Source organism: Melanerpes formicivorus, unplaced genomic scaffold, assembly GCF_026170545.1.
Source record: "Melanerpes formicivorus ecotype bairdi unplaced genomic scaffold, bMelFor1.0.p_v2 SCAF_23, whole genome shotgun sequence".
Lineage (NCBI taxonomy): Eukaryota > Metazoa > Chordata > Aves > Piciformes > Picidae > Melanerpes > Melanerpes formicivorus.
The window spans coordinates 5,513,390-5,531,896 of record NW_027142375.1 but is presented as its reverse complement, the minus strand read 5'-3'; the positions used below and the strand labels follow the sequence as shown (position 1 = coordinate 5,531,896).

At 41.6% G+C, this 18,507-nt stretch overlaps 1 protein-coding gene across 1 annotated transcript in view; it reads right to left on the bottom strand.

Moving 5' to 3' along the window:
• Window positions 1–18,507, bottom strand: part of JAZF1 (JAZF zinc finger 1) — a 198,979-nt gene that overhangs the window by 28,415 nt on the left and 152,057 nt on the right. The window contains exon 3 of the mRNA XM_068152376.1: window positions 6,400–6,596. Coding sequence (XP_068008477.1) covers window positions 6,400–6,596 — 197 coding nt within the window. The remainder of the gene's footprint in view (window positions 1–6,399; window positions 6,597–18,507) is intronic.

Genomic DNA, 18,507 nt, shown 5'->3' with positions numbered 1-18,507 from the left:
ATGGCTGGTTGCAGTTCTGTTTTGATTGCTGTTAACAGCAAACAATGGGTGGTTTTCTGTCAACCTTTGCATTCTTAGAAAAGGGAATAGGCTTATTCCTTCATGAGCTAGTTATCCATGAGGGCAGATGCTATACAGCACAATTATAGGGATGGTATCTCATGTCACTGAGATAACATTACTTGAGATAACAAGGTTTATTGGGAAAACTCAAACTGCCACAGTGGTTTGCTTCCTAAAACCAAAGCTCCCACAGCAGACAAGCCCTTAATGGACCAGAAGGCAAGGTGGATCCATACAGATTCATTTCTGAGTCTAAATTGCCTCTGGCAAAAGCAGAAAGCATATTTAGATGTAATACACAGACTTTCCTCCTGTGTAAATTAGTCACCCATAGAAAGAATAATGAAGCTCTAAATTGCTTCATTAATAGTAGCAAGAACTCTATGTTAACACAAGAAGGAAGCTGTAAGTTTTAGGTCAATGTTTTGCCAGTAGTTGAACTTGAATCCTGAACAAAATCCAGCTGACCAAGAGAAAAGATTAGTAGTGTGAGATATAAAAATCTATTAATTTTGTTGAATAGAAGTTTCTATTTACACTGTTTTAACCTTAGAGGATATCCCCAAATGATGCAAAAGCAGCACAATTCTCTCTCGTTTACTTTGGTAATAAAACCCACAACAAACACAAATGTATTTAAGATTGTTGTAGGTAAATTTAAGAATAGAGACAACACTAGATATTAAAAGTATTTCTAATGACATCAGGCTCTAAAAAGACACACTAGGTGAAGATTTGGTTTAGTCATTGAAAATATATTGATTTTCACTCTGTCTTTAAATCACATATTATATAAAGTCATGGTTCACCACTACCATGATTTATTAGAAACAAATTAGCCCATTTCACATGATATATAACGGGCTGGAACAGTGCAGTTTTAGCATTACTGACACAGCTACAAAGTGGTCTTGATTTCAGCTTGAGAATATGCTCTGTATACTCAAAAAACTACTTAGTTGCTATAGATGTAATGAATCATCACTCAAGCAGTATCCTCAGATAGCAAATGTAATGGTTTCTACACCAGTAGTACTAACTTGAAGGCTTCAGTCATGGTTTTTTAGTCTTAAAATACTGCTGTACTGAATGTTTAGGTACACTTGATTACAGTATTACTGTTGAGATCTCAGATTCTTTAAAGGTTAAGGTCAATCCTACATAACACTTCTTACTCCAAATGAAAAGTAATTATTGCTGTCATGTTTCACTAAAAAGAAAACAAAAAATGAGATTGCAAAGTTAGGCATTTTCTGTGGATAGAAAATGGGGTCACTTTTTGTAAATATTGAGGGTGGGCTACTGGAACTTTTCAGGAAGTTTGCCATACTGAGGAAAGGCAAAACCTTTCCAATGCAGTCAATCAGAAATGACCACATAAATATGACTCCCCAGAAAGGCATTTCTCTTAATTAATAAGATAACCATAGTTAGTCAACTACTTACATGACAGCTGCAAATAAAAACAGGTCCTGCCAATTCTCTCATGGGGGCAGCTATGACCACCCATGAAAAGCTTCACTCTTTCATCTCCTTTACAAGTGAAAGGACTGACAGACAGCCGCAGCTGTGCCAGCCACCCATAGCATCCCTAGTGGTGGCTGCCAGGATGGGCTTCCATCGCTGCCCAACATGACCAGGCAGTAAGCAGGTCTATAAACCTATTAAAACAGCATAAATGTTATAAGTTGTAGTCTATTAAAATCAGGAAAGGAAGTCTGAGAGCCAGTTTCTTCAGAGCAAAATCTAATGCTGAGGTTTTCAAATATTCCAGGTGGGCAAGACTTAGCTTTGAGCCCTTAAAAAGCCAGTTGGTAGTATTAAACTCTTGCTTTAGGATATATAGATATATATGAGCACCAAAAACTCACTCCAGGCTGAAATTTACTATCCTAGGCTTGAAAAAAACAAAGAAAAAAACAACCCACCCCAACCAAAATGTCACAAATATGGAAGAAAACTCAAACAAACACAAACCAGTGCTTTTGGGCACTCCTTCAATGCAAAAGTGGCTTTATTTTTACTAATTGTTTTTTTTTAAGTCAGAGATTCATTACAGTGAATTACTTTTGTACCTAAAATTGGGCCCCCACATTATTGTAATGATGAATTACCAAGAAGGTACTATCCATGAAACTTTTTCAAAGCTTTTGAGTATCAAGAGATATGATAGTTTCCAAAGGAATGTCAATGGTCTGACTTACACTCAAAAGGCAGGAAGCTAAGGGTGGAAATTTCATCTGTGAGCCACAGAGATGTATGAAAACATTAAAAATTAGTAAGTGTACATCAAAAGATGCAAGGTCAGCTCCATTTTTACCCATAACTAAACTTTATTAGTTCTGTGGGTTTAAATTTGACAGTTAAAAATAAAGGCAACATAAGTTTTTGGGACTTAATTGAGCACTTCTTAACTAAAGAAAATAAAGAGATATTTCAATGTTTGCACTGTTAACGTCTTTCCAAAATAAGCTATGTGCTGGTGGTACTTAGCTATACTCCCCTATCACCCTAAGGAGTCTATATTGCTGATGGAAGCCAATTCTTTTGCTACATTCCACCTGTGAACTCTAACAAGAACATTTAAGCCTACTACACAAAGTCTCCTGGGAGACACTATTGTTAAAGTACAAAATGGAACAAATTTTTCTGCAATCATCAGAGAATGCAGGTCTTAAGAAGAAGAGAAAACTTGCTACAGGAGAGGGAATCAAAAGCCAAATGTCAGAGAGAGCACATGCCAGCCACCCCTGAGGGAACAGAGGGGAGGTACAGAAAATTAACTGCTGCGTATCTACTTCCCACCAAACCCACAACTGGGCTGTTCCAGGGGGCTAACACATAGAGAGTCTGCAGATAAATACGTGCCTACCTCATTACCTGAGAAGAGCCTTGAAGAGCACACTTCTTTGCTGAGTATTTTTGCTTCTCCATGACTAATCTCCTTTATGCAGAAGAAAGTGCTACGCATACACATGCAGCATTTGCAGCACGCATGTCTGTCAGCCTGGGAGCCGCTCAGCTCTGTCTGCAAATTTGGCCTGTAGTCGTCTGGCACAGATCTTTACCACAAAGCTTAGAAAACATTCTCTGCAGCCAAACCACCTTGAGCTGCTCCTTATCAAATTTCACAAGCTAGATGGCTTTGGGTCTGGTCAACGCATGGGTGAGAGATCATTATAGGAAATTAGGCCTTGCTGAAAAACGACACAAGCAGCTTAACGGCATCAGGAAACGGCGAGGCTTAGCTGCAAGGATATGCATGAAGCTGGGATTCAGGCAGCTGCCAGCTTCACCCAGCAGAAGACTACCACACCTAGCAAAGTCAGCATTAGCAGCACACCAAAAGGGAGAACAACACATGGACAACAGGACCCAAGAGATTAGCGAGGCTCCTCCTTTCTGCCTCAAACAGGAATGGCAAGCAGCCATATATGCCCTGCTAAGAGACATGCTTACTTGTACACCATCTCACCAGCCTGTTACGGTGTGCTTTCTCTTTGGCATCTAAGTTGGCATCACCTTGGAGTTATACCTTGTGCAGTCACTGTATGTAATGCCAGGCACACTGTTTTCCTTAGAAATTAACAAATATCCAAGAAGGGAGATAATAAGAGAGAAACTACCACTCTGAATGTTTCATTAAGAAATTGGGTCAAAGCAATCTCATTTTATTTTGTACAAACTAAGGGTCTAAAGGAGGACGAGGACAGCGATTACATTTGGATAATAGCAAATATTTCACATCAACCCAGATGATGCCCTTTCAGACAACCAGCCTTCTTATTTTCTCAAGTCCCCACAACAGACATGTTTACCTGTATTCAAAGACGAGTTAACAAGAGTTTGCTCGGAGCACAAATCAAACAGGATCGCACTGAAGGAGTACAGCAATACTCTTCATTCTCACTGGATGCAGTGGAGGGTATGCCTGTAGGGCTTGAAAGTTGTGTAGGCACTGTGAGGCTGAAATGCAGGACGATTTACATACTCTAAATTGTTGCCCTGAAATGGATCTTGTCTAACTGTCCTTGATTTTACCACCTTGCTAACTGACTGCCATATATACTTGCACTTAAGAGAAAAAGATTCATATCAGCCAGTAACAGACACGTGAGTTGCCTATCTAAAATTAGTCCACTGGCCTTCCTGGGCTCCCTCTGCAGGCACTGCACTGACAGAAAGAGAAACTCGGCTGGGGCAGGACTTTGATCACCTCCTCAGTTCTTGCCATCATAGAGGATACAATCCTATGCCAAGCAAACACTGAAAAATTCTGTGATTCTCAGAAAAATCTCAACACTTACTTTAGGTCCAGAAAAAAATATTAAGGTGACAAAAAATGCAAGTCCTGGGCTGAGAGTGACTGCTGAAATGCAACTGTGTTGATAGTTAATTAAACAAAAAAATCAAGAAAGACTGTACAGGTTTTGCTACCAAGGTTATTACAACCCTAACCCTGGAACAGGTTTCCAAAGGGGAACTTGGAACAGAGGGTGTAGAAAATGGAAGCTGATATTATCACCTCTCCTATGAGGACAGACTGAAGGAGTTGGGGCTGTTCAGTCTGCAGAAGAGAAGGCTCCGAGCTGACCTAATTGTGGCCTTCCAGTATCTGAAGGGGGCCTACAGGAAGGCTGAGGAAGGACTTTTCAGGATATCAGGTAGTGATAGGACTAGGGGGAATGGGATGAAGCTGGAGGTGGGGAGCTTCAGGCTGGATGTGAGGAGGAGGTTCTTCACCATGAGAGTGGTGAAACCCTGGAATGGGTTGTCCAGGGAGGTGGTCGAGGCCCCATCCCTGGAGATGTTTAAGCCCAGGCTGGCTGAGGCTCTGGCCAGGCTGATCTAGTGTGGGGTGTCCCTGCCCATGGCAGGAGGGTTGGAACTAGATGATCCTTGTGGTCCCTTCCAACCCTGACTGATACTATGATACTATTTATAACCTGGCAGGCAGGATACACAGACACTTGGTTAGCCAAAACAAGCTGATTCTTCAAGACAGGGAAAACAAAATTCTGAGTAACTTCAATAGTTTGAAAAAAATATATCAACAGTAAAAATAAAAGTATTTCACTAGAAAGATATTGGCTTTTTTCCCCTTTCCAGTACTTGATAGAACATGTTTCAAAGAATATATCACTAACCAAAGTTGCTGACAGATGTGCAGAAGTTATACTACCTGAATCATGAATAGCTGTGCAAAAAGCAACACAATAGAAAGCAAAAACTCTTTGACATCAATAGAATACCAAGGAAATGAACCAGTTTGTTTCAAATAGGAGGTAATTAAGAAAATGTTAGTTCTAAAATTGTCTCTGTTACAGTAGGACTTCATCATTTAGCTGTTCTCAACATGTTTCTCTTTTTCATATCCAAGGACACACTGAACAGACAATTCATTTCAGAACTTCCAGACAGTGCTGGAAAGGACCACTGCAACTTTTACATTTAATCATTAATACTAAAACACTAAATAGCTTATATAAAGCCCATGGTACAGCAGCTTATCAAAACAGGGGTGCTCAGGTGATTTCCTATTAAGAAGAAATTATTTATTACAGGAGAGATTCATTATATGCATTTAGCTTTTAAGAAGGAAACATTAGTAATTAATCTGAAGTGTATCGTAATTGGCATAAGATCCCCACCAAATGTAAATCCCACCATGGGCCAAGAGACCTGGTTCAGCACAGCATAAAACAATTTTTAGTGTCTCTGATCAGTGCAAAAAGATTCCCAGGGATTTTATACCTGGGAAAATCACTGGAATACTTGTTTTTGAAGAAGGCACACCACAGGTCACTTTCTAAATACATCCCTTTTTCTGAACAGTAGTTTTTAATGGCAGTTATGTCTGCATGATGACAGCAATCTGAAATGCCTCTCTGTCCACTCATTTATCTATGAATTCAACCTCCCTCAAAAAAACCCAACAAACAAACAACTCAAACAAAAAGCTGAAAGGAGTGGGAGCGGGGTGGGGGAAGATGATCCTGACCACTTTTACTTGCACCATAATCTGGCACTGTGCCATGTGCAGAACTCTCCTACTGATACATTGGGGAATCTTCTGCACACCTGGTATTTCTGGTAAGATCAGCTTCTTCATGTAATAACTTCAGCTGTGTTTTTTAATGTTTAGTGTCCTCTGCTTTAGCAAAGAGTTTGGAAACAGGTGCCCAAACACATCTTAGAGTTTGCAAACCAAATGTAAATAAAAGAGCCTGACACTTTCCTGGTTTATACTTAGAGGTCTTTCTTCCCAGTGCCACAGTGTTCTGCAAATGCCATGCAGCAAGTTTGTGTAGGAGAAACCAAACAGTAGGTGCTTACCTGTAGGAGTACTGCTGCGAAACGAAGAGGAGGGAGTGATTGGAGGGGTGACTGGAGGAGTAAGGCTTCCACTGCTGTGGCGAGGCGGAGTAGATACATTCCCACGGGACACTGTGCTTGACAACGTCAAAGATAGTTTCGGCTGAATCTTTTTCTTCAAAGACTCCTGCTCACGGCGAGCTGCATCAGTCATAAATCTAGAACAAGGACAGCCATGAGGATTAAAGGCTGAAAAACTCCTGGCAGGCAAGCTTTAGGTAAAGACAAAGCATTCTTTGCCCTCAGTAGCCATACAGAGCTTCAAATTCTCACAGGACAAGTTCCTCCACAGCACACAGATTTCAGGAATACAAACTTCTCCATCAGAAGCTTTATTCCAGTGTTCCAGGTCTGTGCCATTTATACCCCACCTACATCATATGAAATCAAAGGTCTTTTATTGCATTGCACACTACTGTAACTATAGTCAATCCTTTTCAATAACTCCACTGAATCCTTCACTGATAAAGCAACTGAGAAGCATCTGTGACATGGCACTGTAGGACAGCTTCTTCTCTGAGCCTCAAGTAATATCAATCAGTGTGTTTGTTTTGGCTCCACAAAACCCCAACAGCTTGTGAGTGGTCACAATATAGGGGCTGTTTTGGTGGAAGCTGAGTGGATTCTACTGGTCTTAAGTCAGGAAAGAAGGGAAAAAGGAAAGAAGGGAGGGGATAGAATGGGGAGGGGAAGGGAAGGGAAGGGAAGGGAAGGGAAGGGAAGGGAAGGGAAGGGAAGGGAAGGGAAGGGAAGGGAAGGGAAGGGAAGGGAAGGGAAGGGAAGGGAAGGGAAGGGAAGGGAAGGGAAGGGAAGGGAAGGGAAGGGAAGGGAAGGGAAGGGAAGGGAAGGGAAGGGAAGGGAAGGGAAGGGAAGGGAAGGGAAGGGAAGGGAAGGGAAGGGAAGGGAAGGGAAGGGAAGGGAAGGGAAGGGAAGGGAAGGGAAGGGAAGGGAAGGGAAGGGGAGATTTTAGGCATCTGTACCAAATATGAAAGAAAATTTTTGCCTAGGTATCAGAAACCACCTCCTTTTAAAGAGATATTTGCATTTTAACACAGCCTCAAAACACTGGGCGTAAACTTGCAAGTACCATCATAGCAATACAGATGTATCCTGTTACCATCCATACCATGAAGGCAATAACAAGCAAACCTTTGTCATGCTCCTTCACACACAATCTGCAGAGACTAATAAGCAGGTATATGACACAGCAGCTTATCTTCTTTCGACACAGACAACACATCATGTCAAATCCAGAGATGGCACTTTCATGAAATTAATATTTAAAAAGCAGATAATCCATAGTACCAGTTCAGGTTTAAAACACTCTAAATAAGGGCACCGATGGGACAAAGCAGTCCTCAAATGGTAGTCCAAATTTCATTAAAAAAAGAAAAAGAAGAAAAAGAAAAAAGCAGAGAAGTAAGACTGGCATTCAGTCACAGATTTGTTTTCCTCTAACTAGGAACTATCTAATTCACTATTTTGGGGAATTCTTACTACGGTGCATGCTTGCTTCTGGATGGGAAATTTTACTCCTTAAGAAAAGGTTATGGCAACATTATAAATCCTTGAGAACTTGGAAGATAACTTCAAGTGTGAGATGTTAAAAGCAGAAGCATGAACGCTGCTATTTAATAAACTCAGCCACAAATAACAATGTTAAAAAAATATTGAGGTACAACCACTGTGGTTGAAGTCCATAAAAGTCAGGAAAATACAGAGCTAGAGCTGAAATTTCTCCTTGTCCTGCTAACTCACTCCCATATGGGCTAAGCACGTTGGGTATATTCTAGAACATCATTTGTCGTCTATGCCGTAAACCTGAGAGAAAAGGAAGGCAGAGTCTGTTGAGAAGTTCAGTTTCTGATATCTCAAGTATGGAATTAACCTTTTAAGACCCAGATAGTCTCAGTACTTGTTTGATGAAGCATTGACAGTGCCATGGCTTTTGAAAAGGAAACTTGTCTAAACAGGTTAAAATAAAACATTTGCCAGCATTTTCATTCAAATGCAGTATAACACTTAGAATAAACCTTTATTTAGAATAAACCAAACCAGGTTGGAAGAGACCTTCAAGATCATTGCGTCCAACCCATCAATCAATCCAACCCATCTAAACAACTAACCCATGGCACCAAGCACCCCATCAAGTCTCCTCCTGAAAACCTCCAATGACGGTGACTCCACCACCTCCCTGGGCAGCCCATTCCAATGGGCAATCACTCTCTCTGTGTAGAACTTCTTCCTAACATCCAACCTAAACCTCCCCTGGCGCAGCCTGAGACTGTGTCCTCTTGTTCTGGTGCTGGTTGCCTGGGAGAAGAGACCAACCCCCTCCTGGCTACAACCTCCCTTCAGGTAGATGTACAGAGCAATAAGGCCACCCCTGAGTCTCCTCTTCTCCAGGCTAAGCAACCCCAGCTCCCTCAGTCTCTCCTCATAAGGCTTATGCTCCAAACCCCTCACCAGCTTTGTTGCCCTTCTCTGGACATGCTCCAGCAAATCAACCTCCTTCTTAAACTGAGGGACCCAGAACTGGACACAGTACTCGAGGTGCAGCCTAACCAGTGCAGTGTACAGGGGCAGAATGACCTCCCCTGTGCCTAGGTACGGTGGTGTTCATCACAGCTTACAATGTAAGCATTTTAATGATGGGTATCAAGTGGTTATTTCTGACTAACGCTTTAATTTTCCTGTTAGAAAGTACATTATGGTGGCAACATCAAAATGAAGCATGCTGGAATTAAGGTTGAATGCTGGTCTCTGCATTCCATGATTGCATGCAAATTTTCTTGCCTCATTTAAATGGACAAGATGTGTAGGAAACAGAAAATTAACTGTAACTAATGAACATTACTGAAAGATCATTTAGGTCAAATCCCATATCCTTGCTTAATTCTCTCTTACCATCTTCAGATGCATCTCCCTGCTGAGCAAATATACCTCTGCTATTTTCAACTCATTCTTAACTCCATAATCCTGCCCCTCCAGTCTCACCACTGTGCAGATTTTAGTCATCTTCCCTGTTGCATAGGATGGTGTTTACACCCCACAAGCCTCTCTCTTTCCAAACCCAACACAGGCACAGTGAAACAAGGAGAATCATTCAGTTCACAGCTATTCACTGACCCTGTTTTGACAAGCATGCTTACATCTGGTTTGTAACGTCACTGAGGAACCCACTCCTTGGAAAGAAATCACTTCTACTCCCATTTTTTCTTTCCTTGCCCTTTCACATTCCTAACAATTCAAACCCCTGCTTCAAAATGCAGAGGTGCAATGATTACTTAATCAAGTGCTTGCAGTAAGATTAATATACATGGGCAAAATATAGTATTTGCCTCCTTTCGTTCCCTGGAATGGTTCAAGTATTTTTATTGAAACTTTCCCAAGAAACTCAGCCTGAAGGAGACACCCAGCATGGAAAATTTCAGCCCCAACAGCAGAATGTTGGCAAAGCAACATGCAACTGAAACAGTCTTATAATGGAAAGTGTTGCACAACCTTCCATATAGGTGGCAATGCAAGGCACACTGCGTTAGCTGCTGTTACCAACATAGAAAGTCATAGAAAATCAAGGAAAAGTTCAAATGAAAACCCAATTATTTTCAAATCAAACCTTTGTGATGTCCCCCTGCCCCCAAAACCTTTGGAATCAAGAATCCACAAAAGCAGAACACATTCTCCCAGAAAATTCCTTGAGACAGCATGTACTGACTGTTTCAGGATCATAGAATCATGGAATTGTTAGGATTGGAAGGGACCTCAAGGATCATCTAGTGTCAACCCTCCTGGCATGGGCAGGGACACCTCACACTACAGCAGGTTGCTCAGAGCCACATCCAGCCTGGCCTTTAAAACCTCCAGGGGATGGGGCTGCTACCACCTCCCTGAGCAATCATGTCCCAGTACAGCTTTCCTGATGATGTCAGAGTTGTATTATCATAAAACTCTTACAACACACAATTCTAAGACAGTTTAAGAGCTCTGGACTCATGGACCTAGACTGAGGGCAAGGGTAATTATAAAAATAATCAGGGTCAAATAAACTGCCAGTTTTCACTTGCCACATCACTTGTAAGGGGAAAAACCCAAACTGATTGCCCTTCAGAATATATCTTCTTAACAATGGCCATAAAGGTACGAGATGCTCTTTCCTCCTCTGCCTCACTGTTGCAGCTTGCTGGTGCAGTAAGTTAGCTCTGCTTGAACCAGATCTTCTTCTGTGACCACAGACTTTTACACAGAGAGAGAAAAAATACCTTGTGGGATCTGTGTATTAATTTGCTGCATTTGGTTTCTTCATGATCTAGTCTCCAAAACACATGCAAACAGAGAAGATGATGCAATCACAAGTCTCATGTTCTCCAGTCATTAGTGAGGGGAGGGTGATGGTTCCAAGCTTGCAAAACAAGATTACGCTGTGGAGATGCTCAAGCCCAGGACTGCTCCACAACATGTCCAGTTGCGTATCAGCTCAAAAAGAATGACAGCACTACCCCATCCTGTGCCTCGCCACCAACAAGCTGCACTAAACCACAACAGGCAAAGGTAGCATAACAGAATTAGCACTGACTTTTTCTCAATATCACAGAGAAAATGTTGGAAAAACATTCATTGTAGCATACAACTCATATTCATCTTTGCCTAATTTGGCTAACCTGCACTGGGAAAGCCCCATCACTTTTCCCAGAACATAAAAAACCCAACCACAGATCTCAGCTTGCACCACTTGTATTCAGCACACTGCTCCTCAAGGCAACATTTGGCCAACCCCAAGACTGAATGGAGAGAGAGAAAAAATCCATGGTGTTTTATAGCAGATCTATGCTACCTTCTGGTTGTACTATATTTGGATGAAAAGTGGTCAACTGTCCTTGACAAATGGGGCACACACGAGCTTAACTACATACTGGAAGCCCCACATTAATTCTCCTGCTTCCCTTAACACCTATCAGAGCAAAACGCTGGTTACATCTGGTTTTTCCCTCCATCTCCTCCCACTTTTGTCTCAAGACATTTGTGCAACTCTTTGTCAGTGTTGTAGCAAGAGAAATATGGAGGTGGGAATGGTAATTTTAGCTTCCAGTCTTCATCACATAGCAGCATTTAGGGACAAGAAAAGGCTAGGATGGGAAAGCATCTCTAGTTTAGGAGGATCCACTTCTCAAGACAGGACCTCATTTCACTCGACTGTAGACAGTGAAATACACTACTTAAACCCTTAGGCAGGCACTGTCCTCCACACCTTTTGCTGCCTTCACAAGCAAAGACAAAGGAAGATGGTTCAGTTTACCTGATGCTGTGAAGAGGAGAAAACTTGAACTAATGAGAAGTTGAACTATTATTAGGTTGAGGAAAAATCTGCTGAGGTCTAAATTGTGGGAGTTCACCAGTAGGCTGTCTTGTCTCCTCAGAGACAATCATCAAAAATGGGGAAGAAACACCACAAAATAATAATCCTCTCTCAATTGTTCCCCTGAACCTATATCACATTTCACAACAAGCCCTAACTAGATCAAACAAATCATTAAAGGTCATATCTAAGTTTCTGCAAAGATCAGTTTCAGCCCAATAAATAAACACCACACATCTAAATTGGACTTCAATGTGCACATTTATCTGAGATCAGGTCTTAACAAAGGAATTCAATGTTTGTTTTCTGCACTAGTCATACTCAGATTCATCTACTGCAAGCTTTCCCTCTGTCCTAAATAAGGATTTTTTATGACAAAACTGATGAGTATCTTGGAGAGACAGGAAAGAATCAGATTTCTTTTTATTATTCATCTTAGGAATAGTTTACCACTGGTACAATTCTTTAGTTTCCATTGTTCAATCTGTTTTCCTAAGATGCAAAAATATTGTCACCACAAAATCAGCTACAGCCCAACACACAGTCTTCTGAGTATGTGCACCTTCCTTAGATGTAGCAGAGATTATTAGGCTGCACATTACCATGAAAACCATGTTAAAAGCAGACTTTGCATTGCATTTCTGCCTCATCACTTAAAAAAACTCAAACACAACTTGCAGTGATACTCGAGATTGCTGTCAGTAGTCTCAGGGCTGCAACCCTAGGAAATCTGTTCAATATGAGCAAGAGTTCAGAGGGCTTCCTTTAATTGCCTGCTCTGCACACATTCTTTGAGAGATTCAATAAGATACAGAATGTCCACCAAACAGTTTGTGCTTCTAGCACGGAAAATTGGCAGAGAGTAATTTCAGATTTAAATGTGTGTAAGTGGAGCTCACGGACAACGACATGGCAAATAATCTACTATCACCCAAGTGGAATGAAAAAAGCAGCAGCAATTAGCTAACCACCTCAAACCATTTACTTGCCTACAGTAAAACATGTGTCTATTCACTGTTGATCAATACAACAAGTGTTAAAAGTACCAGAAAGCAATTTAGTATCTCTTTTGATTTTGAGAAGACACAGAAAAAAACCAGAACCAACACATCAGTGTGAATTACATTTCATATTTAGGCTATCATAAATCTCAAACATTGGCCAGGAGCTCTACCTTCCTTTTTAATATCTATTCAATAGATTTAACATTTTCTGTTTGGAAAAAGAGGGTTTTTCTTGTGTCTTGGTACTTCCCCCCCTGTTTTTCACTCTGTTATTGTTCGTACCACGCTTACACTTACTGTACCTACATCTGCTTTTCATGGAGGACCAAAATAACCCTCAATTCAGAATTTAAAACTAAAAAGAAATGAATCAGTGTTGTATGTTCTATCTAACATAAACCCAGATGTCTATTTAGAGATGAATATTCTGTTCTGAATCTCCCAGAAAGATAAATTTTGGTTGGTTTGGTTTTTTGAGACAACATGAAACACTGGCCTTTTCTTTCTTGAATTTGCAAAAGTCATGCAGCAAATGCAAAGTTCAGGACTGCGCTGAATCTTGTTGTATTTTTCATTGTCAGGAAAAAAATATGCACACTGCACAGATAACAGTGGAGCAGTAATGTAATCAGGACAGAGTCAGTCCTATTTTAAATATTTCATTCCTAATGAAAATTCCTTAGTTATTCCCTAGAGGGATGATGGAAACTTGAGAAGCCTGCATCACCTTTCTGCAGTTGTTTGAACAAACACAAAAGACATTCTGTGTTTAAAAGGAACACAATTAGAGCTCACTGAAATCAACTAAAGAAAGCAAAACCAATTTCCAAAAGGATAGAAACACAGTGCTAGTTCTCTTCCTTTCCTTCCCTTCCCATGCTGCCCCCAGTTTTTTCCACCCTGCTCTGAATTAAGTGAGTGAGTTTCAGAATGGAGCTGTAACTTATCTGCTGTTTCAAAACTGTAATTTCCATGGAGGAAGAGACAAGATTTAAGCAAAAGAAAGATTTCAAGAAAGTAGCCACTGTTTGGCATGATATTACCACCTCTGGTACGAATAAATAAATTTAAAAAGCTGTGATAACCTTCAAACACCCCCAATCAAAGCACACACTATGCTGGTCTCTGCCTCAACATCAGCATAGTTCTTACCAAACTAAATCTGGAGTTTCACCGCTGTCAAAAAAAGAGGAGCATTTGGATAACACACTTGGGACAGATTTTCAGAAAGCTGCAGCAAAGCCCTGCCTTTAGCACAAGGCAGCAGTCATCATTTCAGAAATCATCCTCCCTGAGCTTACTATCAGGCTTATTAAGACCTTCATCAGCTTTGCCTCCACTTACAGCTATTAACAAACAAACCCCTCATCGTCTGCTGCTAACAACAGACACTTTCTGGATTACTGCTTATTGATTGTTGACTATAACTTCATGAATCCTTACATTTCAGTTCATACCCTCACTAGTACACAAGGATAACATAGAATCATAGAATCAATAAGGTTGGAAAAGCCTCAGAGATCATCAAGTCCATCCTATCACCCAACACCTCATGACTAACTAAACCGTGGCTTCCAGTGCAACATCCAATCCTTTTTTGAACACCTCCAGTGATGGTGACTCCAACCTGGGCAGCCCATTCCAATGGCCAGTAACTCTTTCTGTGAAGAACTTTCTCCTCACCTCAATCCTGAACTTCCCCTGGCACAACTGGAGACTGTGTCCTCTTGTTCTGGTGCTGGTTGCCTGGAACAAGAGACCAATCCCCACCTGGCTACAACCTCCCTTCAGGTAGTTGTAGACAGCAATAAGGTCTTCCCTGAGCCTCTTCTTCTCCAGGCTAAACAACCCCAGATCCCTCAGCCTCTCCTCACAGGGCTTGTGCTCAAAACCTCTCACCAGCCTTGGTGCCTTTTTCTGGACATGTTCCAGGGTCTCAATGTCCTTCTTAAATTGAGGGGCCCAGAACTGGACACAGGACTCAAGGTGTGGCCTAACCAGTGCTGAGTACAGGGGCAGAATGACCTCCCTGCTCCTGCCGGCCACACTGTTTCTGATTCAGGCCAGGATGACACTGGCCTTCTTGGCCGCCTGGGCACACTGCTGGCTCATGTTCAGCCTACTATCAACCTGTACCCCCAGGTCCCTTTCTGCCTGGCCACTCTCCAGCCACTCTGACCCCAGCCTGTAACACTGCATGGGGTTGTTGTGGCCAAAGTGCAGCACCCTATACTTGGACTTGTTAAATCTCACGCCCTTGGACTCTGCCCATCTGTCCAGCCTGTCGAGGTCCCTCTGGAGAGTCCTTCTACCCACTCATGGATCAACACCTGCTCCCAACTTGGTGTCATCTGCAGACTTACTAATGGTGGACTCAATCCCCTCATGTAGATCATCAATAAAGGTATTGAATAGGATTGGGCCCAGCACTGATCCCTGGGGGACACCGCTAGTGATTGGCTGCCAGCTGGATGTGGCACCATTCACCACCACTCTCTGGGCTCGGCCCTCCAGCCAGTAATGTCACATGGCCTTATATTAGAACTGAGTAGCTTAGCCATCCATGATGTGAAATATAAGAGGATTTAAAGATAATTTTTAAACATGCAATTTTTAAAATGCACATGGGCAGTTTTTGACTTTGCATCACATATGCAAAATCACTCCATTCATTTTCTTCATATGAAGTTGCTATGATGAATAGCCTCACATGAAAGGGTAGGAACGGCATCTTTTAGTAATACTCAAACTAGCAGTTTTTCAATAAGTATTTTAAATAGTTATCTTCCATTTTATGACTTATTAAACTACTTTATGCTTCTTTGCAGTTGCATTTTATTTGTAGAAATTCTAAACTCTGATAAATTTCCAGCCTCCTTGAAGAAGATGGAATTAAGCTGCTCAGAAGAATAAAAATAGGGGGTCTGCATCTACTAAGTTTGACTTGAATCTCAAAATAGTTGTTACATGGGACTAAGTAGTGTACCAGCCCTGCTCTGGCTCCCTGCACAGGCTCCAATATTGTCAAACTGCCTAGTTCCAGTAGGATGTTTTAACTTTTAGATGTGCTTAACCTAAAATATCGTATTTTGTTCCATTACTGCTCCACCCTCTTTCCTTCTTGAAGAGCTTATTATAACTATTTATGTAAAACCAATTTATTTCAGTCAGCCCTGCATAGAAATAGATCTGTGTACGCATGACATGCACTTTTACCGTTGGACTTAGTTTGGATTTATTGATGCCTCAAGGACTTTTAGCTCTAAGAAGCAGGGAGCTGAAATGTCAAATATTTTATTCCTGTGATGTTCCATTTACGTCTGGGTATTCTTGTGTCATTTCATACCCAGCTCTCCTGAGAATTCAACTCAGCATCTAAAGACAAATTCCTCAAGCAAGAATGTAAAAATAGAAATTATCACAAACCATTGTTCATCATCTGTAGGGATGCCTAATATCAATCTGCATAAATAAGCCAATCTTCAGTACTTTACACAGCAGTAAACACTCTAACCAACACATTTTTCAGTCTTCAAGAAATGTATCACACTGTGTCTGCAGCGACTCCTCCAGCAGCATCGATACAGTAAGCAATGCAGAATGCTCATTTAACAACAACATGGTAGAAGAAACTGTGCCAATAAGCTGCATAAATAAATCAATTCTTAAAGCCTACAGATGCTGATTATCACAGTATCACAGTATAACTAAGGTTGGAAGAGACTTTGAGGATCATTGAGTCCAACCTATCACCATCATCACTATTATCTTTTGAAACAAACCCACCAAAGTCACTAGCAATGCTTGCACTCACTATTTAATTTTATTTTTAAAGAACTACTAAATCTGTTTGGGAGAACATCAGCACAGAACATGATCCTCCCACTGAGAAAGGGCATTCAGTTAAAAAGATGCTCTCCCAAGCTTAAAATGTAAGTGAAGATTTAGATGGAGAAGCATTTCTTTTAAAATGATTTATAAAAGTATTCAGAGGACTGGGTGGAGTAAAGCTTATAACAGAAAATTGCTGCAATCTTAACATTTGGAATGTGAGATGTCTGGTGTTAATAAACCAAATTTTCAGGCATTGAGAGTTGTTTGGAAGGACGATAGCAACTTATAAACAACCCAGCCCGTTAAAATGGCACACTGAGTATCTTCAGTCCTTCAGACTGGCCTAACGGGTCACACATCCATGTAAGAGCCGACAGGAAAGATTCCTCCTCAAAGGCAAGAAACTTCAGGTGAAGGGAGACAAGGGGAAATGGAGAATGAAGAAAATAACCATCATGCCTGTTTTTGCTGCTGCATAGCAAAGGAAAATGAATCTTCCTTTCTGTAATTAAGTGCTATTTTAAAAATGTACCTTTCAACACTTGAAGCCGATTTGCCTGCAGGAACAAATGACTAAGTTAACAGCTCATTATGTAATCGCTGCGTTAGTAGTCTAGGGGGGTAAAAGAAGAAAAAGTACCTACGAATCAAGAATAAATCCCAAGGTCCCATTATTCATCTGTGAGGTGCAAAAGCAGAACACCGATTTGCATTTTGAAATTTTGTCCCTCTTAGTCTCGGGGTGAGCTATTTTACCAGACTCAGGAATGTATGTGAGAGCAGTAAGCTGTCGTCGTCGTCCCCCCCCCCTCCCCATTTTGCTCAGCCTAGGAGAAACAATTCCCTCGCCGGCCGCCACCCTCCCACCTCCAGCTCGGAGTGATCTGATGAAACCAGCGAAACCCTGCTAGGATGCGGAAGAAAAAGGACTGCCATCTGAATAACTAACAATGCGCTGCCTCTCAGGCAGACAGCAGGGAAGTTCCTTCAGCGCTGTTTGATCTGCCTTGCTGGCGTTATTGCAGAAAGCCAGTTTTTCATTAGGTAAAGGAAAAAAAAAACCCAACCAACACACCCAAGTTGCAGTGCAGCCTGCTAAGTGAGATTACAAATGCACCCCAACACAATGACTGAAGAGCAAATCGATGGTGTAATACAGAAAGGCCTAAGACCTGCAAGTGGAAAAAAAAGAAAGAAAGTATAAATGACTATTTTAATTAATTTCCTAATGTAAAACACAGCTGCAGTAATGTTGGCAAGTATCACCTGCCTGTTTTAAATTTGTTAAATGAAATCATGCTCTTTAATTGGGTCTTAATGTACAAAAGTATGTTTTATTTACTTTTTATTACAATATCAGTATTTTAACTTTCAGCTTGCTTGTGCAAAAGCTTTATAAATTACTTGAATCACTTAAATCTGAATACTATAATCTGCAGTTACAATGTACCAGTTTGAGTTTCAACAATTAAATGCCTTTTTTGTGGACTCCCGCTGCTATGTGAACTAGCTGTAGGCTATTAAAATAATGAGTCCGGACTGAGTCATCTGATCTCAGTCTTGGTGCAAAGCCTGAGGAAAAGGACTTAGCCCACAATTCCTAGTCTGTTTACCAGACTAAGACCAGACTGTTGGAAGCATTATCCCTGCGCTCCCTTCCCCCGCTCCCGCCGTCGACTGCACTTCGTCAGGCGAAAAGCGGTGTCACAGAGCCCTCTGCAGGCGGGCGCCTCCCCGCCGGCCCTGCCTCTCATCGCCCTGTCTCCCACCGCCGGCCTGCTTCCCCGCCCGGCCTCCGCACCGCAGCCCCGTCTTACCGCTGGCCCGCCTCAGGTCTCGCCGCTGTCCCGCCACGGCCACAAAACAAGCTGCCAG